We start from the raw sequence: 18727 nt of genomic DNA on the forward strand, positions 1-18727 counted from the left end.
GCGACCAACTTGGTTTGGATTTTGTTGTTCTCTATTTATGGATAACTGCACGTTAAATGATTTTATTAGACAAAAAAATAAAAGTTAAGGTATTTACTGTTTATAATCAAACCAAGCGACTAAACTTTACTTTCAAAGTGAGCTCTGAATCAAAGTTGTCAATTGTGCATGGATTAAGTTGGTGACTGAGAGTGGCAAATGGGATTACATAACTGTTATGGTGTTGATTTGTGATAACCATTGTCAATGCAGCTCCTTTAAAGTCAGAAATTCATTCATCTTCTTTCTCTAAAGTACTGTTTAAATTAAAATTTTCCCTACTTTATGCAAATTATAAACCATGCATTGATGAGAATGAGTGGCATTTGTACTGGTAAAATCTGGCCTTGTGCACACTGTTCTTTTCCATCATTGCCGGTACAAAGTACTGGTAGTTGTACACCATTAGTGGACTCTGTATAAAACAATCATTTGGGAGGATCCAATTTTATCTTGCATTGACTTTGTTATCATTTGGTATTATGTGTGTGCAAACCTGGTGTGTGTGTGAGAGAGAAAGAGACACACAGAGAGAGAGAGAGAGAGAGAGAGAGAGAGAGAGAGAGACTATATATATAACAATTTGACAGAAGAACGTTTTATTCACATAGTCTGACAAAACTGACAATAGCTCCATTTGATAAACAATTCAGGTCAAGCTCAAAAAGATAAAACAAGAGTAGCATTAAAAGCATATTATATACCTGCCTCTATCTTGGCACTCATGAGGTATGACTGACTCGGGATAAATTATCAAACTGTCACAATGGCCTTGACCTTTGGTCAAGGTATGTAGTCCTAACTAATTTTACAATGCACAAACAATTATTTCCTGACTTACCACAACTGTATCCTTTGACCTTTAGACCGTAAACTCTATAGGTTTATTTATCATGCTATGTGCAAGCCATCCACAAAATGTTTGGTTTGGTTCATGTTTTATGACACAGCAACACCAGTAGTTTATTCAGGTTATTCAATGCTGAGGCTACTGGAGTAAAGTGCCTCATTTAAGGACATACCACACTACCCGATCCAGGCTGATCTATTTGTAGTTCTCCACGCTAACCACTGAGCCTTCAGGGATATTATTACAGAACAAAAACTGTCCAACAAAACCCATTTTTCATTGAGCCATGATGATCCTGACCCTTGATCTCAAAATCAACAGTTTCTGAGATACTTAAAGTACAACCTCTCCACAAATTTTGGTCAAAGTACATGGTCTAGATTATTGTAATTAAAAAAAAAAACCAACACATTCTCAGTCAGTCAGTGACTTTGACCAACAAACCACTAGACTGCTTTCTTACCCAAAGTGTAAGCTATCCACAATACATGGTAAAGGTATATGGTCAAGAACTGAAATTTGCTGAAACCATTGTTCAAATTTCAACTAAAGTGACCATGACCATGGAAGCCCATAATCAACAGGCTACTATCCTATTCCAAGTACAAGCCACCCACTGTTTATTCCTGATTTGTGATGTACAACTAAAGTTATAGTGTGGAAATAGTATTATAGTATAGTATAATTCTTCTTTCAGTCACAGTAACTTTGACCAATAAATTCTTGAACCCCCTCCTCCCAAATCATAGGCTTTTACTTAACACAAATGCAATCATCCACAAAACTTGGTTCTGATCAGTTACATATCGGGCATCAACCACTTTTCTTCCTTCATTCAAAGTGACATTGCTTTTTGCAACTGAAATCAAAAGGCTTTTTCCTTACTCCAAGTTTATTACATCCATAAAGTTTATAACAGTAGACAGTGGCGAGCTGGAGTTATTGTGTCAAAATGGACAGATCGATGGACATCAAAATATGCTCCACCTTATGATAGGCAAATATAAAGAGCAACTGCATCTACACTTTGCAATACTAATACACCATATGATTTTGTGCAATGAGTTGTTTTCTTACAATACACACTGTAGCATTCCACTATACTATTATGACAAGCCTATAATGAATTCACTCTGCAACATATTTTCATATTGGCTCTGAAAATACATTTTAAAATCTCCAAGTAAACTTGAGAATAAGTTGTTTTTCTTTAAAATTTCACTATTTTTAAAATGTAGTTAAGACTGCCATAACAAACTGGACATCAACAAATAATCAAAGCTCTCACTGCCCTTACACATTTGTACTTATGCGATCCTATACTGGTATACAAGCAAATTATACTGTTGATCAAAACTGTTCCCATTACTCTTGCCTCCTGAACAACTATTTTATATGGTACACACAAAGTGGATTGACCATGTTATACTTGGTACAATGAAGGGTGATGCTGAAAGTTTTCTGACATATGCTGATGTAATTCAGAAAGTTCTTGGACTTGCTAACTGGGTTGTAATTCCACTCGACATTATTAACCCAATTTGGACCCACGTGGCCAGCTATTGGACTACCTTGTGTATTTGACACTATCTTCAAAGGCCTCACTGCTGGTAATCTCTCTCTCATAAACCTATCAAAGGTTAATACCCAGCCACTGCGAATCACAAGCCTAACTTTACCTGTAACATAATGGATATTACCCTGTGAAGTATGGTGTAATTTGGTGACAAATACACTGGGAAATGGTGAAAATGATGAAGTACTGTGTGTGTTCTTGTAGACCATATTTATTCCAATATTATTTTGTGCACTCATATACACACAAAACAGACCTAGATCTGTCAGCACACAATGAGTATTTCCTCTTTGTCTGAAATCCCAATCTAAATGAAAACCAAAGGACCTCTTCCACAAAACATTATGTTAAAACAGGTCTAGTGTATCTTTGCAGTTGGGTGAAAGTTATACACTGATAAATACAGTAAATATGGCCATACTGTTCAAAGATTGCTTTTTAGAAATCCAAATCAGTTCTGAAATTCACAGGTACAATCAAAATATAAACCTGTGGAAGAATTCAAGATAAGCAGCGAGACAGGTCATTGTATAAAAAAGTATACCTAGTTATTTGAATAAAAACTGTATAATGCAAGCTATATTTCAGTCATTTCAGGTTAATAGTTTTCGTACTTGGAATAACATTTAATCTATATAAAAAAAAAATTCATTTTAAAATTTTAATGCACACCAAGAAATAAATTATAAACTGCATGTAGCTCAGCATCTTTTAAATGAACACATTTTATGCAAAGTTTCACAATTTCAATTGCAAATTTGTAAACAATAAAGAATAAACATGTACAATGAACCATAATTGAGCACAGCATTTTAACTTGATATGAATTTATGCCTATTTAAAAAACAGACTACATCAAATTGCAAATTTAGTTTCAAAGTAATCGAGTATTTTACATAAACCGACACTTGACACATTTACACAAATGAAATTTCTTTGTTAAAAAAAAAACAACAATGTATATAAAAAAAGTTAATTTGCTGGGTTTTTCTTTCACTCTCAATTATTTGGCAAAATACAGGAATACATCCATTTATATCTAAATAAATGCCCAATCTATAGAATCAAACTCATAAACAATTTTCCCCCTCCAAGCTGTAAATAAATGTTCAACAGAAATAGTTTCAGATAACATTTTTACTATGCATATGAATAATTCCAATATATCTTCTGGAAATCAATCAAAATAATGGCATAATCAGTTCTTAATCTTAGCACATGAGGCCCAGTTTCTGATATAGGTGCACAAAGTACAGTACCTACCTTAATCAAGTATTATAAAACCATTTAATGACTAGATGAATTTCAAGGCTGAAATTCTGCATCAGAAACACTTTTTGTTTGTGAGATATCTGTTTTTATGGTCATGACAAACTACTTTTTATTATGCACCATTTCTTAATGATTGTAAAAAAATACAGGAAAACACATTACAATTTATGCAAGAATTTATTAAAATCCATAAACACTTGTTTTTAAGATGACACAATTCTGAAAAGCTTATTGATTATTTTTCCAACTGGGAAAGTGATTAAAGATTCAAACTGTAATGAAGAAAATGGTAAAGATTTTCCTATTCTCAAGCTATATACTTTAAGTGGCACAATGAGGTCAGATGGCTGCAAAGACATAAAAAGAACTATGGCAATTAACTTGACAAGTAATTATAAAGTTGGAATATGTAACACAAATGTTAACTGCAAAATAAATATATTTCAAAACAAAAGCTAACATTCAAAGGCCAATGAAACGTGGTTCTGATCTAAAGAAATTTAAACACAATTACTGTCACACAGACATCATACATATCAAATGTATGCACAAATAACTATGAGATCGACAACAAATATATTACTAAATATTGTTTCACTTAAAAGTGCTGTAATAGGATTGTCCACCTTATGTTTGTCTCACAGCAAAAAGTAGAAAAATTGGGTATTTATCAAACTGCATTTACATTAGACATGAAAAAATTAGATAAAAAAAAATGTTTCAATCAAGAATTATTTTATAAAACAGAACAATGTTTGCATCAGCAAACCTGACATGTACTCAAACATATTAAATACAGTTTGTTCTGCCTCATTAACTCCATGCAACTTTTTTTTTCGAGAACTGTTTTATTATTAAGTTTCCACTGCACCAACTTCTCAAAGATAAAAGCAAATTAAAAACAAGTAGAAATCAAATTTATTGCATCTTAGAAATTAACAAGTCTCTCGAAGGGGATGACACTCTAATGGATAAAAAGAATTCCCAGGAATGCAAGATAAGATTTCTTTGTTTTAACAGCCAAATGCTGAAACCATTCTTTGATATTCTAAAGCAATAACAAAGACTTTCATTACCTATTGTGACACACCTACTGAATGTCATCTTGGCACCATTTTCATTTAGGACAAAGCTGACTTCATTAGAAGTCTTTTGGTGAAATCCCATATCATAATGATCATCCATTCAGGAAGAATAGTGATGACAAGATTTTTTTAAGAAGAAGTCCTTATGGCAGTCATATTTGTTGTGTTAACGGCACCATTTTCGTTTAGGACAAACTAGGTATCATAAAAAGTCTACTGTAGAAAACCCCATGCTGATATGATCATCCATTCATCAGGAGTAGCAATAACAAAATTTTCAAGATGGCTCAAGTTTGAAGCAAGAATTCTACAAAGATCATATTTTAAAAACTTTAATCAATGACACTCCTGATACAGGTAAAACCCATTATAATGTGATTTGTTGTAACACGATTCCGCTTATAATGCAATGGCAGCATGGCTCCCATTTTTAATTTAAGGTGACCTCTCTTTTTAACATCCTAAATACATGCTCTCAGAAAAGTATATTATTCATATCCCTAGCAGATTTTTAATCCCATCATTGTGTTTAATGTTGCCTTAACGTCCCAAAAAAACACCCCAAAAAAACATTCTGTGATATATGATCAAGAGGTTATTTAAAACTGATGACACTGAAATTTCAATACACATTTTCTATGGGGAAGTTTTTCGAAAATCCCACTTATCATGACATTATTCTTTGGACCCCAAGCATCACATTATAACGGGTTTTAACTGCATTTCAAAAGAAGGTTAAGAGGGAAAGCTAAGATTTTAAAAATTTGTATATTTTAATAACAATGATACATAGAACACTGCTTTGTTTTTTTATATATCCCTATTTTTCATACAACATGCTGACAATAGCTTTTAGAGCGTTAAAATAGCTACCACAAAGCATTAATTGTTCATATACATCAAAAGCTATATATTCAAAATGTTTTCAAATAGTACAAATTTTACAATATTCACAACTGAAATTCGAAAATTTTAGTCTGATAACAATATGTGCACATCAATAAGAAATGTAATAGTTTAATACCACTTTAAGCTACTTGTAAATTTACAATAATCAATAACTGATTAGCAATAAATTATGCTATATGACTGTTATATCCATAGCTATACAGGAGACCATGAACCAAATAACTATCACAGTGAAGGAAACAAGACAGTTTGGCTGTAAGCATGACAGTAATGAACATGACAGACATAATAATGGACTGCTTTTAAAAATCTACGAATAGCTTTTATTATAAAATTGCTGTACTTGTGACTTTATTCATCTTCATTACAATGATGCAAAATCTGGCATTCTGGAAAATAATGTAAGGCATTGATAGAAACCTTTACTGAAGTATGTACTATCTCCTAAAATACAATCTGCAGTGTAAAAAAAATCCATGCAAAACTCGAACGGGACTTAAGCAGAAGTTCTTTCAATGATGACAATCAGAAGTGTAAATAATACAAGAACATTCTGACCAATAATCTTTGTCATCGAATGATCCATCGGCCAGTGTAATCTGTGCCCCCAGCTAACTCCATCATGTACCATATCTTCAATGCCAACTCTGCTAAAAGACCATCATCTACTGTGCCTTTTCCTTCTTTTTTGGGAAAGGCATCTTAGACTGAATCCTGAAGAAAAAAAATACAAAAAAGATAAAAATGTGCCATAGTTGCTTTTCTGACCTCTGGCCCTGCAGCAAATTTCAGACAGCAGATTATTCAACTTGTCCATGTTAGGCAATTAGAACAAATCAGAATTCGACAGCTTTGATAAACTTGTATAAATTGTTGTTAACCTATTACATGTATCACAGTGCATCAAAAATATACACCTGCACTATGCACAAGTTGTTTAGATGGTTCTCTTGAATAAAGGGACCTCTAAATTACAGACACCCATGTGTATCATACTAATTCAATTTAATTCTGCTGTTCATTCATCTTTGTGAATGCATATGTGTAAAGAAAGTTTGGTCCTTGAAAATTTTACAAATGAACCCAAGGGCACCTATATTTAAGTGATCACCTGCATCAAATATTCACTTTCTGAAAAGCCCTTTACATAAAAATGATCACAGAAATAAATCACAGAAATAAACCAGTATTAAATGGCCACCTGTCGTTAGGGACACAAATTTTTCCCACTTCTAGACGTGACTGTTAAAGTCTGGTTTCTTGTGATCAACAGCCAAACAATTTATTTGCAAATTGTGCTGGAGCTTTAGGTATACCAGTGGAAGTTTACGTGTCACTTTTCCATGCTATACTTACTGGGTAAGGATCTTGTTCAACTGGCAACGAATCAGGTTGATGTAGCTATCAATCTGAACCTAAAAAATGAAATATAGCAGTGTTATTATCACCATCTTACCACTGTTGTTTGGGAAGGGGATGGGGGCTGTACATAAACTCTCTGTAGATAGTTAGAAAACAAATATGGTGATAGAACAAGTTCTGTAGAAACTGATGTATTGTCTTCTTCTGTTATTATGTATCCAATCTTAACAAACTTGCAGAAACTGTAACATAAAATTTCAACACCAACACCAAAGGCACAACCATGGGAAACGTAATATCTCTCACCATACTTGTTCCTGTAAGACGTTAACCAAACAATCAATAAAGCCACCAATGTGATATCTGTGTCTCCCTAAGCTTAAGCCAGTAAGATAATAAGCATACTATCAACAGACTCCCTCGAAGGGTGTCAGATCTGCACCATTTTCATTTAGGACCAGCTAGACATCATAAAAGTCATTCAGTGAAAATTCCATGTTGATATGACCATCCATGAAGGAAAAGTAGCAATAACAAAATTTTCATGATGACCATAAAGGTGGCGATATTGGAGATCAGATCAGTACCCTTTTCATTTAGAACAAAACAAGATGTCATCGTAAGTCTTTTAGTTCCTGTGCAACTGTTAAAAAACAAATCTGTTGTGTGGTAACAGATGGATACAAAAACTTTGAAAAACAACAATGACACCTACAGGAATGAAGACTGAAAATGACAATTATTACAACAAAACAAATCTTTAGGAAAAAATATGTTTGTCTCTCTCTCTCTGTATCACTTTTGCAGCAAAAATAATGCATGCTAAAAATGAGATAAAATCACTATGATCTGAAAGCTTTATCAATAATGTGAATTAACAGACACATGCAGACTTTGACCAAATATAATTTTTTGATGTACATGAGAAACAACTGTCAATGTGCATTAAATTCACACTTCTCTGCTTACCTTATAGGTGTCATACACCTTTGGTAATGTGAAAACAGCCACCACAGCTGGAAAAAAAAATGAAAAAACAGAATAGCAATACATAAACTGACAAACACAAAACAAAAACAAATCAAACGACAGCTTTTTAATTATGTTCTAAAGTATCTCACACACAAATATATATATATAACATTAAAAGTATGAAACTTTAAACTATTTAGAACTAGAATGAATGATATGGATATTATAAAAAGCAATAAATAATATGTGAAAGAAGTCCAACTACTTGACAGCCAATATGTCTGTGGATGGAATGAAACCATTATGAGTAGGTACATATATATGTTTCTTCTTCATGTGATCTGCACAGTAAAGGTACTAACTTTTTAACTGGATATTTCACAACTCTCTTTTAAAATGGAACTAATGATTCTACTTACCCATGATTACTAAGGTCATGCCATTAAAGCAACAGCCAATGTAGGTGAGCAGGTACAGAAGCATTCCGAACTGCAACAATAAAAATATAATGGTCAACAGATTGCTTTTTTTAAATATCTTAAAATGGTTTTGGTGTTGTGTGGTGTGGTGCTTTATGGCAAGCTGAGTTAAGTGCCTTATCCAAGGACACCTTGGTAGTTGATTTGGGTTACATAGTGTACAATATTTGTCTTCTATTAAATAAGAATGCTATATCTCAAATGAATCTTCATTACAAGGTTTAAGATTTACAAATCATTCTAATCCTAGAAACAGATTCTAAAAAAAGGTGTTTACTTGTCAATACAAATCTCTCTGCAAAATAAGCACCTGTAAAGTAGCAGACAACATACAGACTGGTATGGAGGATTAATGCACAGGCAAAGGTCCAAATTACCTTGCACTAAGCCAATTACTGGTTGTCGGTCTAAGCTAATAACTAAACCAACATGGTGGAAGGAAATATTAACTTAAACATGAACATTTGGTCAGAGAGACTTGTTTTAGTATGGCTTAATTAATCTCCTTCTAATGCGTCCACATATAAATCTCATGAACCCAGATAAAACTGTTGTGTGTGTGTGTGTGATTTGGATTTTTAACGTAGCTTTAACAATTCTGCAGTCATATCGCTACAATGTCTGCATTGTGGCAGTTTATAGTAATATCTAGCACTGGGGCATCATGCTGCAGACATGTAGCATGATGTTCCACCCCGTCACATGATCTTGACACCAGGCCAACCAGTCCCAACACTAATCTCTTAATGCTAAGCGCCAAGCGAGGCAGCTGTTAGTACCATTTTTGTAGTCTTTGGTATGACTTGGCCGGGGATTGAACCCAGTATTTCCCTTTACGCACATTTGTGCAACAGGGACGAACGCTGGAGAAAATTGATGCACACATTTTGTTTCTGTGCGTTTTTTTGACGCAAAGGAATTTCATGTGATCAGGATTTATTTAATACCCAATGCATTGGACGAGGGATGGCAGCATATATACTTCGAGCATAGGCACTGATTGGTTCCCCGCTTTGTTTGTTCCTTGCCTTGCGCTCCTCTATTCGTATAGCAGAGTGCAATGCAGGGAACATTCGAAACAATGAACCAGACTAGCACAGGCAATATTATGACGGAGTAGCTTCCACTAATCTTGTGAGCTCATATGCGATTTCCATTGAGCTCAGCAAGCTGTCATCTAGATGTTTAATCTCAATGCTTGTTGCACTAGAAAGTGATCTCCAGATTAAAAGGACGTGCACTAAAAATCATTAGCGAAGAAAGTGAAAGAAGCAGAACATAAAAGAGTAACTGTGGATCTAACTTTAATGAAAAATGGAGAAAATAATACCCTTGACTGGAATATGGTATTCATACATTAGGATTACTGGTGTGACTTATGATCGCGTGACTGCGAAGACTGCAAAAGTGAATAATCCTTTCGTGACAGGGTTTTAGAATTTTTAAAAATCTGCCCTCGTTTGCCACAAGATATCTGGAGAACACATTATAACCCAAGACATTCTTTCACAACAAAGAAATCAGTAAACTTGCATAGACAAATGTGTTATTTGGATTACAAAGTCAGCGGGTCATTGCCGATTTTGTTGGTTTTTAACTTAGCTGCAATAAAAGAGAGATCTTAAAGTTCAAGTGTAGCCTATTAGAAAGAAGATGAATCATTATCCTCCTTGATATCTGGATAAATATGTTCTAGGACGAAGTACAATGAAACCGATGATAGTACACATTTTATGAAAGGCAGTAATTTGACTGCCATTTTGTTTAAAAGATTTATTTGGTTTTTTGTATTGGCTTTTATGTACTGTGTTGGGCTATAATATTGCTTCATAATGATTATAAGGAGACTGTTAAAAGTATGACTTTAAAACAAAAATGAACTAATAAAACTATTCTTTGAATGGACAATGCATTTGTTTGTTAATTGTGCATGTTGGTTTATTTTTGAGAGAGAGAGAGAGAGAGAGAATGTTGTGCAAGTTGCAATATTCTATTTCAAGCTGAAAAAGTACAAGTCATATAAAAATTTGTCAGTACATTTTTGACCACCACATTTTTTATTTGACCCCCAGTTCTGACACCAAGGTTTTTTTTTTTTTACCCTCAATTTTACACCCCTGGGGGATACACTGCGAACCCATGCCCTCCTGCATCCAAGGCGGACGCTCTAACCACTAGGCCACCAGAGCGGTCAAAAAACTGGATCTAAGGTACTGTGTGATGAAAAGATAAATGAAAATGAACCCTCCCATGTGAAAATTAGTCCACAATGGCCTAGTTTAGATATGGCTGAGATAATTTTTTTGGTGAGATATATCAATATACCAATTTTTATGATCGCAGATGGCATAGGGTCCAAGAATTCTGGTATGTAATAAAGAAGGTAGCTGAATAAAACAAAAAATCCAATTTGAAAGTTATGTTACAATGACAGTTTTTAGAATGGATGAATTACTCTGTTAAAGATGCAATTACATACAAATTTTCAAAAGTATAGGTGAAATTGGGTCCAAAATAATGAAGGCATGAATTAACATATGAATCTTTGAAGAAGAAAAAAAACCAATAAATTATCATGATGCATTATCCCCTTTCAACAGCATTGGTAAGAGTATACAGACTTTGGAATTCTGAAACTGAATTTATAAGCATAAATCATACACATCAGAAACATGCAGGTGCAGTCAGCTACTATCAGTATTTTACAAAATGACCCTATTTTCTACAAGATACTTGGTTGAGACTGCTATCCTGTTACAGTGTTAATTTCCTAAAGAGTTTACAACTGTCTGCTTCAAGTTCTATATCCTAAATTCTTTCTTTACCTGGTAAAAAAAAATTCAATCCATTTGGATGGGAACAGTAATTATCTTTTTCATATGATGAACTAATTTCATAGAAATTGAACCTTAGAGTAAATACATTTGACCCAAACTACAGATGTGTTCATGTAACAAATATTCAACTCCAAGAAATTACATCTTGCCTGCTTCCTTGCTAATATGGATTTTTTTCATTTTCAAATAAAACTGACACTACCTAAGGTTCAGAGGGAGGCAGAGACCACTGATATGAAATGGCAGCGTCATGATTTTATACTGCAAACAGTAGTTTCTCCCAGTGTTTAGGACATTAAAAAATTTTAACCACAAAATTTTTAAACAACTTTCACCTTGCCTGAGGGTCAGAAGCATGGTATGGGTGCATGGATTTGAAAGGGTGGCGATTCCTTATTCTACAGACCAAATACAACAGGTATCCTTTCCAGGGTTCATGACCCATGATCATACACAAAAGCTTTGACCAAAAGCTTAATCATTACTGATGCTGCTAACACTACCACTGTTGTAGTCAAAATGAGTTTATTTTATGTCTCACATATACTAAGCTAAAAATGAGATAAATATAGACATAGATTTACCTTCAGGGAGTCAACAAAGTCTTCAACCAGGAAAAGTCTTCTAAGCTCTCCTAGCACATTGTTGAGGTTTTTAGCGATATTTTCTGCTGCTTTCTCCACCACTGCCTCTTTCAGGTTAAGGTCCATCTCAAGGTACTTTCTGCAAATTGTATGAATATGGTACTAATTACAAGAGCTCAAAATAATAATTTCTTTCAAGGATTGTTTTTCAGATTCATTTGTTTTATACTCACTGTACAAGTTCTGATAGTCTCAATGGATTGTTCTTAGCTTTTACTGGTGTTCTCAATTTCAACAGTGTGCCATCAGCTTCTACAGAGTGTTCTTGACAAAGTATTGGTATAATATGATTCTGACAGCCTGTAGTGGGCAAACCACACAACCTAGCAAATGCTGATAAAAGGGAACAAATCCAGTCCCAAGGTGGTACAAAGCAACTGGGTACTTTTCAAGGCAACATTTCTTCAATTTTACAAACTATTATACAAAATTTATATAGTGTCAATCATTAGAAGGTACTGATGCTACCAGTAAGAGGTCTTAAAATGCATAGCAGTTGAAAAACTTTGGGAAAAACACACATCAGAAATGGAAAGAAACTAACTTACGCAAAGGGTGGCAACAATGGTTAAAGGCCATAATCATGCTGTTGATCAAAGAATAACTAGTGTATTTAATGAATAAAAATGTTTTTTTTATTTTCAGTTCAAGTTTCTGAAGTTTAAGGACAGGGAAAAAGAAAATTAGTTAAATACAAAGAATGTGCTTTCAGCAATATAAAAGTGCATGATCTTATATGCAAGTTTCAATTTTTAAGTCCTAACTTTAGTCTCACTGAAACCTATTAACTTCTAGTACTGTATGCCTTTCACTGAGAGAGCTGCAAAGTTTAAAGCTTATCCAGCCATTGAAAAATGAAAATGGTATTACATTAAACAAGTGACGTCTTAAGTACTGATGTGCAAAAACAGACATGCAATACAAGACCATTTCTTCTTTTTAATTACTGAGTCATGTAACCATCTCTAAGACTTTAAAATTACCACATTTCATGTAATATTTTTGTACACGAAAAAAAGTATTATTAATTTCAGTGTATGAAAATTATATGTAAAATAAATAATTACTTTTTTGGTACTGACAGTGTAATTTTTTTAAAAGGGATCATCCCTAAACAAGGTCTACAGAACATATGATACTTGACAACCTATATGTACTAACGTACAAAATAAACATACAAGTTTTGACTCAGTCTGCTCTCAAATCAAGATTCCAATTACAGTGAGAAAGAGATGAAACAATGTCTCAGTGTGCAAGCTCACTGCATTTAGAGCATACTTTGTGGCTGTTTTGTTGGCAAAATGACTGAGATGGGCTGAACATATATTAGATATGGGCATGAGAAAATTGTATGCAATTATATGAGCCCACATTGTCAAGAAGTGCAGCTTATCAAATTGCCCCCCCCCCCACCACCATAAAAGAACTCAAAAAAACTTGTTTTAAGTTAATGCCTCTGTGTGTGTGTGTGTGTGGTGGTGGTGGTGGTGGGTGAGAGATTAAACAACACAGTGTCACTGTGCAAAACTGTATTCAAAGTGGTTTATATTTATCTTTTGGAGAGAGAAGAAAAGAGGTTACCGGTTGGCTGCAATATGTATTTTCAGTTACCTGATGACTGTGAGCTTCCTCACACTCTATACACTGCTATTAACAATTAACACCCCTAAATCAACAATTAATTTTTGTTTTAATTACAACATACTGTCCCACGAACCACATGGCTATGTGGAGTTATTTACATGCTAATTAAATATGCTGACATATTCGGTCAGGTTATTCCAGTTGAAACCAGATAGAGCAAGATTCGACAATAGAGGCAAAATTATTGAGGCTACAATTAGGGGAATGAGGCTATCTTTAGGGAAATGAAATTCTGTCAATGTGCTTTAACGGCCATTGTCCATACAATAGACGTTGAAACGACAAGCAATCACACACATCACATGTTATTTGCACTTACCAATAAAGATAATAGATAACAGATAAATGATTGGAAGTTAACAAACAGTTGGATAAGTTTTAACTAAGGCAACAAATAGTTGTTTTTCATGTGGAATTACATCAAACATATGCGCACAAAATACATTCGTAGTTTAAAGTTTTTATATTATTCATCTGTATTTATTCAAAGCCATTTGCAACATGAACTTCTCTTCTTGATTGAAGTAAAAAAGAAAATATGAAAATACGCTGTTAAAATTTTGTACAATAATGAAATGGAAAGTGACCTTTCTGCATTATTATATGGCGATACTTGTATTCTTTAATCTTTTGATTCCTTATTCGATGCCTCACTTAAGAATTTGCCCAAAGTTAATCATCATTTATATAAAAAACTTAGCAATACTTTGGTCATTGGACATATCTAAATTGTACCTTGGCATATTTCCAAAGCCACTTGAAATGGGAACACACCCAATATTAACACATCAAAAGACGAAGTTAAAAATAATACAAAATTAAAAAACCAAAAAATTCACCTTAATTGTATATGATAACAATTTTAATCTGTCATTATTGTTTGTAAACAAAAATGGCAAACTGTATTTTTTGAAAATATTTTTTGCAAATTAATTCTTCTTAGTAGAGTTTTTATGTACAATAATTTAAAGGATTTTCTAAAAAGTACATAGTCCTATGTATGTATGAAAAAATATGATAATGTGAATAATAATTAATTTATAGCTAGAATGCGTACAAAAATATGCATGAAAAAAGGTAGCTAAAGAGTCAACTATAATGGATGCAAGAGCATCGCTGGTCACCATTAGCTAACTCTTGTTGAAAACACCATGCTGAAAAGACCATTCATACAGGACAATTAGTCACATGATTTTCATTATGTTCATTGTGGCAGCCATATTTGAGGTCAGTTTGGTACCATTTTCAAGTCAGTTTTCTGGTGAAAAATCCCATTTCAACATGTTTTAGATGAGAAGTAATAATGAGATTTTCAAGATGGACACAATGGTGGCCATACTGGATGTCTGAGCAGTAAGATTTTCATTTAGGACCAACCAGACTTCGGGATGAATGTGTGTCTAAAGTTTCATGGTAATCCTCAAAGTAGTTTCTTTGGTGTAACAACAACTTGTGCCACCTGATGAATGCTGGATGGAAACTGTCTGATTTTCCAGTAGTTGTGAAAATTACTATCAAACCTGTGCTAAAGGTCACCTAAACTTGGTAGTTCCCTATTAGCGACAGCCATTCTAATTCCAGTCACACTGACAATGTATCTGAAAGGTGACAATATGTCAAATTTGAAAGCATGGCAGTCTTTATCATTAGGGTAGAGGGTTGAACCAGTGCGTTTTGATGGATAGTGGGAAGACTAGTCACTTTATCACAGCAGAAATGGAAGGCCCCTTTTGTGCTAGTATGACAGGTATAGTTCAATATCTTCAACTACTTGCCTTCTGTAATTAAAGCCATCTCTGATAGGGGGGTATAGGTTTGAGAAGAGATATGAGTTATATCTTTTTTCATGAGGGACTGGGGTCATTCAATATTTAAAACTTGCCCATAAAGGCATGAAAAGTTTCAGTTCAGAAGTCACAAAGAATGGCCACATATGGATTCTTTGATTTCCTATTTATCACAGGCTTTGCACATCTTTTGATTTCAGTAAACTGAGGAACTGGCATGTTCAGATATTTTTTGTATTAGCAAAAACAGCTGATTCCAAGTGAAACTTGCACAATCTGGCCAAACTATGATTCAATCCCCCATTTTACAGTCCTATTTATGTAAATTATCAATCAGTCCTGAAACCTGTTGTTTTACAATGGTGCATATAACAAAGATTGGTGATCATTTAAAGTCAGTTATGATTAACAACATCTATGTGTAGTTTATGACTTTGTTGAATAGTGCACATAAAACAATTTTAATAATAATAATAACAATCATAATAATAATAATAATATTTGGTGCACAGTATTTGTTCAAACCAATTCTAAAAAGGTGTACAGAAGTCACTGATGTACAAAGGCCAGTTTTGCCTTTTCCCATTGGTGGCTGCTGTTGACAAGTTTGATTGTAATTTTAGGCTTTTAGAACACTGAAATTCATATATTTTGTTTACACTTCAACCTAATAATATGATCTGTTTTGTTTTGGTTAAAGTTGTCAGCTTAAGTAGAAAGGTTCTATACAATGCTTCCAAGACACGAGTCGGTAACTGTTTTAGCACTGATGAATTGCCTAAGCAACAGGCAATAGTGACCCTGTTTTAGTGCACAATCAACATTCATTTGATGATGCACCCATCTCTGATTAAAAACACGTAAACCAAATTTCAAGTTTAAGGGTAACCACTACTTCATTCAGGGCCTGACATGAATCTTCAGTTATTACTATCTACATTCTGGAAAGCTGGTTAAAAGCAAACACCTTCATTCAAAGATATACATAAAATGTGAACTTGGTCTCAATGGACAGAATGCATGTGTTACAGCCTGGACAAGGATGATAGAGGCAAGTGAACAAAAATGAATGGATAGAGAGACAAACTAAATTATCTGCCTGCATCTCTACATTCTTACCTGAAAGGATGTCCCTCACTGCTTTTCTGGACTGCCTGCATGACACTTTTGTAGACCCGGAAGGTGAAGGTCACAGTTAGTATGGCTAATGCCAGATATGCCAGGACACTCAGGAGGGAGAAAAAGACAAGGGACAGGAGGACAAACATCATACTGCCAAACACCACACCTGTCTTCTTTACATCCTTCCAATATATCAGATCCCATACTGAAAAAGATACAATGAAGATTTACTAACATATGAAATACACCATTAAGAGTAAGGACAGGGACAATAAACTAATGCCAAACCAATAAGGACAGGCACAATCACTATAAACTGATACCAAACCAATCCAATATAGCAAACTTCATGACAATTCTTAGCACTAGCACTGTATTCTACAAATATTTTAAGCATGAAAATGGGAACTTGAGATCGAAATCCACAAACATTTTAACCTGACTTTACTCAAAGTCAGAATCTAAGAAATGTGACAACTTGGGAACTTCTTGTTGGAAGCTGTACATCAATGATTCAGAATCATTCCAAATGACAGACCAAACTGCAAACAGCAGAGACTAAGAATTGCCAAAATATAATGCATTAGCAGAACAGGTTCTGTAATTTCACAATAATACAACAGACCCTGATTTGCTGGCAAATTTTGCTGCAGATCTTCATCTAACTTGTTTAGTTGGTGCATTGAAGAATACAGTACCAACTGTCCAAGTAACATAGGTTGTGGTTCCGATTCATACCTATAACAGCAATATTTATATTAGTGGGTAAGTGACAAAAGACTGGTTATCCTTGCATCCTAGTGCACATAAAAAAATGATATCAAGTCCTAAAAATATCATTAACTGTTATTCATTTCAACGGATGAGACTGTAATGCCCTAATTGCTCACAAACTTATAGTCTGTAAGTATGTGTGGCTCTCAATTTTTCCTTACAAAAAAAGAAAAGATCAGGTTCCTAACTGAACAAAACTCCCTCAAAGGGACTGATGCTGTACTTCTTAAGAATTTCCAGGATTCAAGATCAGACCATTTCTTCCTTTAAACTACTAAGTGCTGTAACCATCTTTGTAATTCTTCAGTGATAAATTTTTTTTCTTCAAAATAAAATGCTGTGATTGATATACTGGATGTCAGATTGTTACCATTTTCAATCAAGAACAACAAGACATCAAGAAGTCCTCTGGTGGAAATCTCATGTTAATGCACTTTCTGTTTTGGAACAATAACAAGATTTTTAAGATCGGTGCCATGGTGGCCACACTGGATATCAGACTAGCACCATTTCCACTGAGTACCAACTAGACATTATAAGAAATCTTTTTGTGAAAGTATAATGTTGACATGACCTGCAATTTAGAAGAAACAGTAATAAAAAGAATTTCAAACTAGCCATCGTGGCAGCCATATATTAAAAGCTGGGTGTGTGTAATTTGGATTTTTAATGTAGCTTTAACAATTTTTCAGTCTTATCGCTATGATGTCCACAATGTGGCAGTTTATAGCAATGTCTAGCACTGAGGCATCATGCCGCAGACATGTAGCATGATGTCCCACCCAGTCACATTATCCTGACACCAGGTCGACCAGTCCTAACAGTAACCTCTTAATGCTGAGCGCCAAGCGAGGCAGCTGTTAATACCATTTTTATAAGTCTTTGGTATGATTCGACCAGGGATCAAACCCATGACCTCCCGCATCTGAGGCAGATGCCCTAACCATTAGGCCACCGGAACGAATTAGAAGTTGGACCAGCAACAGTTTCATTCACAGCCATCTAGGCATTATAAGAAATCTTTTAATGCAAACTTCACGCTGGTATGACCATACATTGATGAGAACTAGAGATAACAAGATTTTTCAAGATGACTACTGAAAAGCTTTCTGAGAAAACCCCATGTTGAGATGACCATCTACTCAAGAACCACGACAATAACATTTTCAAGATGTTCACTATGGTGGCCATACTGTATGTCTGTGCGACATCATTTTCATTTAGGACCAACTAGACCAAGTGATGAATATGTGTTAAGTTTCACGGCCATCCTTTAAGTAGTTTAGGAGGAACAGTGGTAACAGACAGGTGGTAATGGAGGGCTAGACCACAGACAACAGACCATCACAAAAGTATGGGTTAAAAAAGACAGGAT

General features: G+C 34.3%; 1 protein-coding gene across 2 annotated transcripts in view; it reads right to left on the reverse strand.

Moving 5' to 3' along the window:
- Window positions 1-621: 621 nt before the first annotated feature.
- The window catches only part of LOC149805149 (uncharacterized), an 80527-nt gene continuing 62421 nt past the window's right edge, over window positions 622-18727 (reverse strand). For both annotated transcript variants that reach the window (XM_089947886.1, XM_089947885.1), the window contains exons 4-9: window positions 16576-16783; window positions 11966-12104; window positions 8485-8554; window positions 8063-8109; window positions 7088-7146; window positions 622-6445 (exon numbers count right to left, since the gene is read on the reverse strand). In XM_089947886.1, the coding sequence (XP_089804012.1) occupies window positions 6397-6445; window positions 7088-7146; window positions 8063-8109; window positions 8485-8554; window positions 11966-12104; window positions 16576-16783 (572 nt within the window). In that variant the 3' untranslated portion in view covers window positions 622-6396. The remainder of the gene's footprint in view (window positions 6446-7087; window positions 7147-8062; window positions 8110-8484; window positions 8555-11965; window positions 12105-16575; window positions 16784-18727) is intronic.

The sequence above is a fragment of the Sinohyriopsis cumingii genome, chromosome 2, assembly GCF_028554795.1.
Source record: "Sinohyriopsis cumingii isolate HCF-2022 chromosome 2, ASM2855479v2, whole genome shotgun sequence".
NCBI classification, from domain to species: Eukaryota; Metazoa; Mollusca; class Bivalvia; order Unionida; family Unionidae; genus Sinohyriopsis; species Sinohyriopsis cumingii.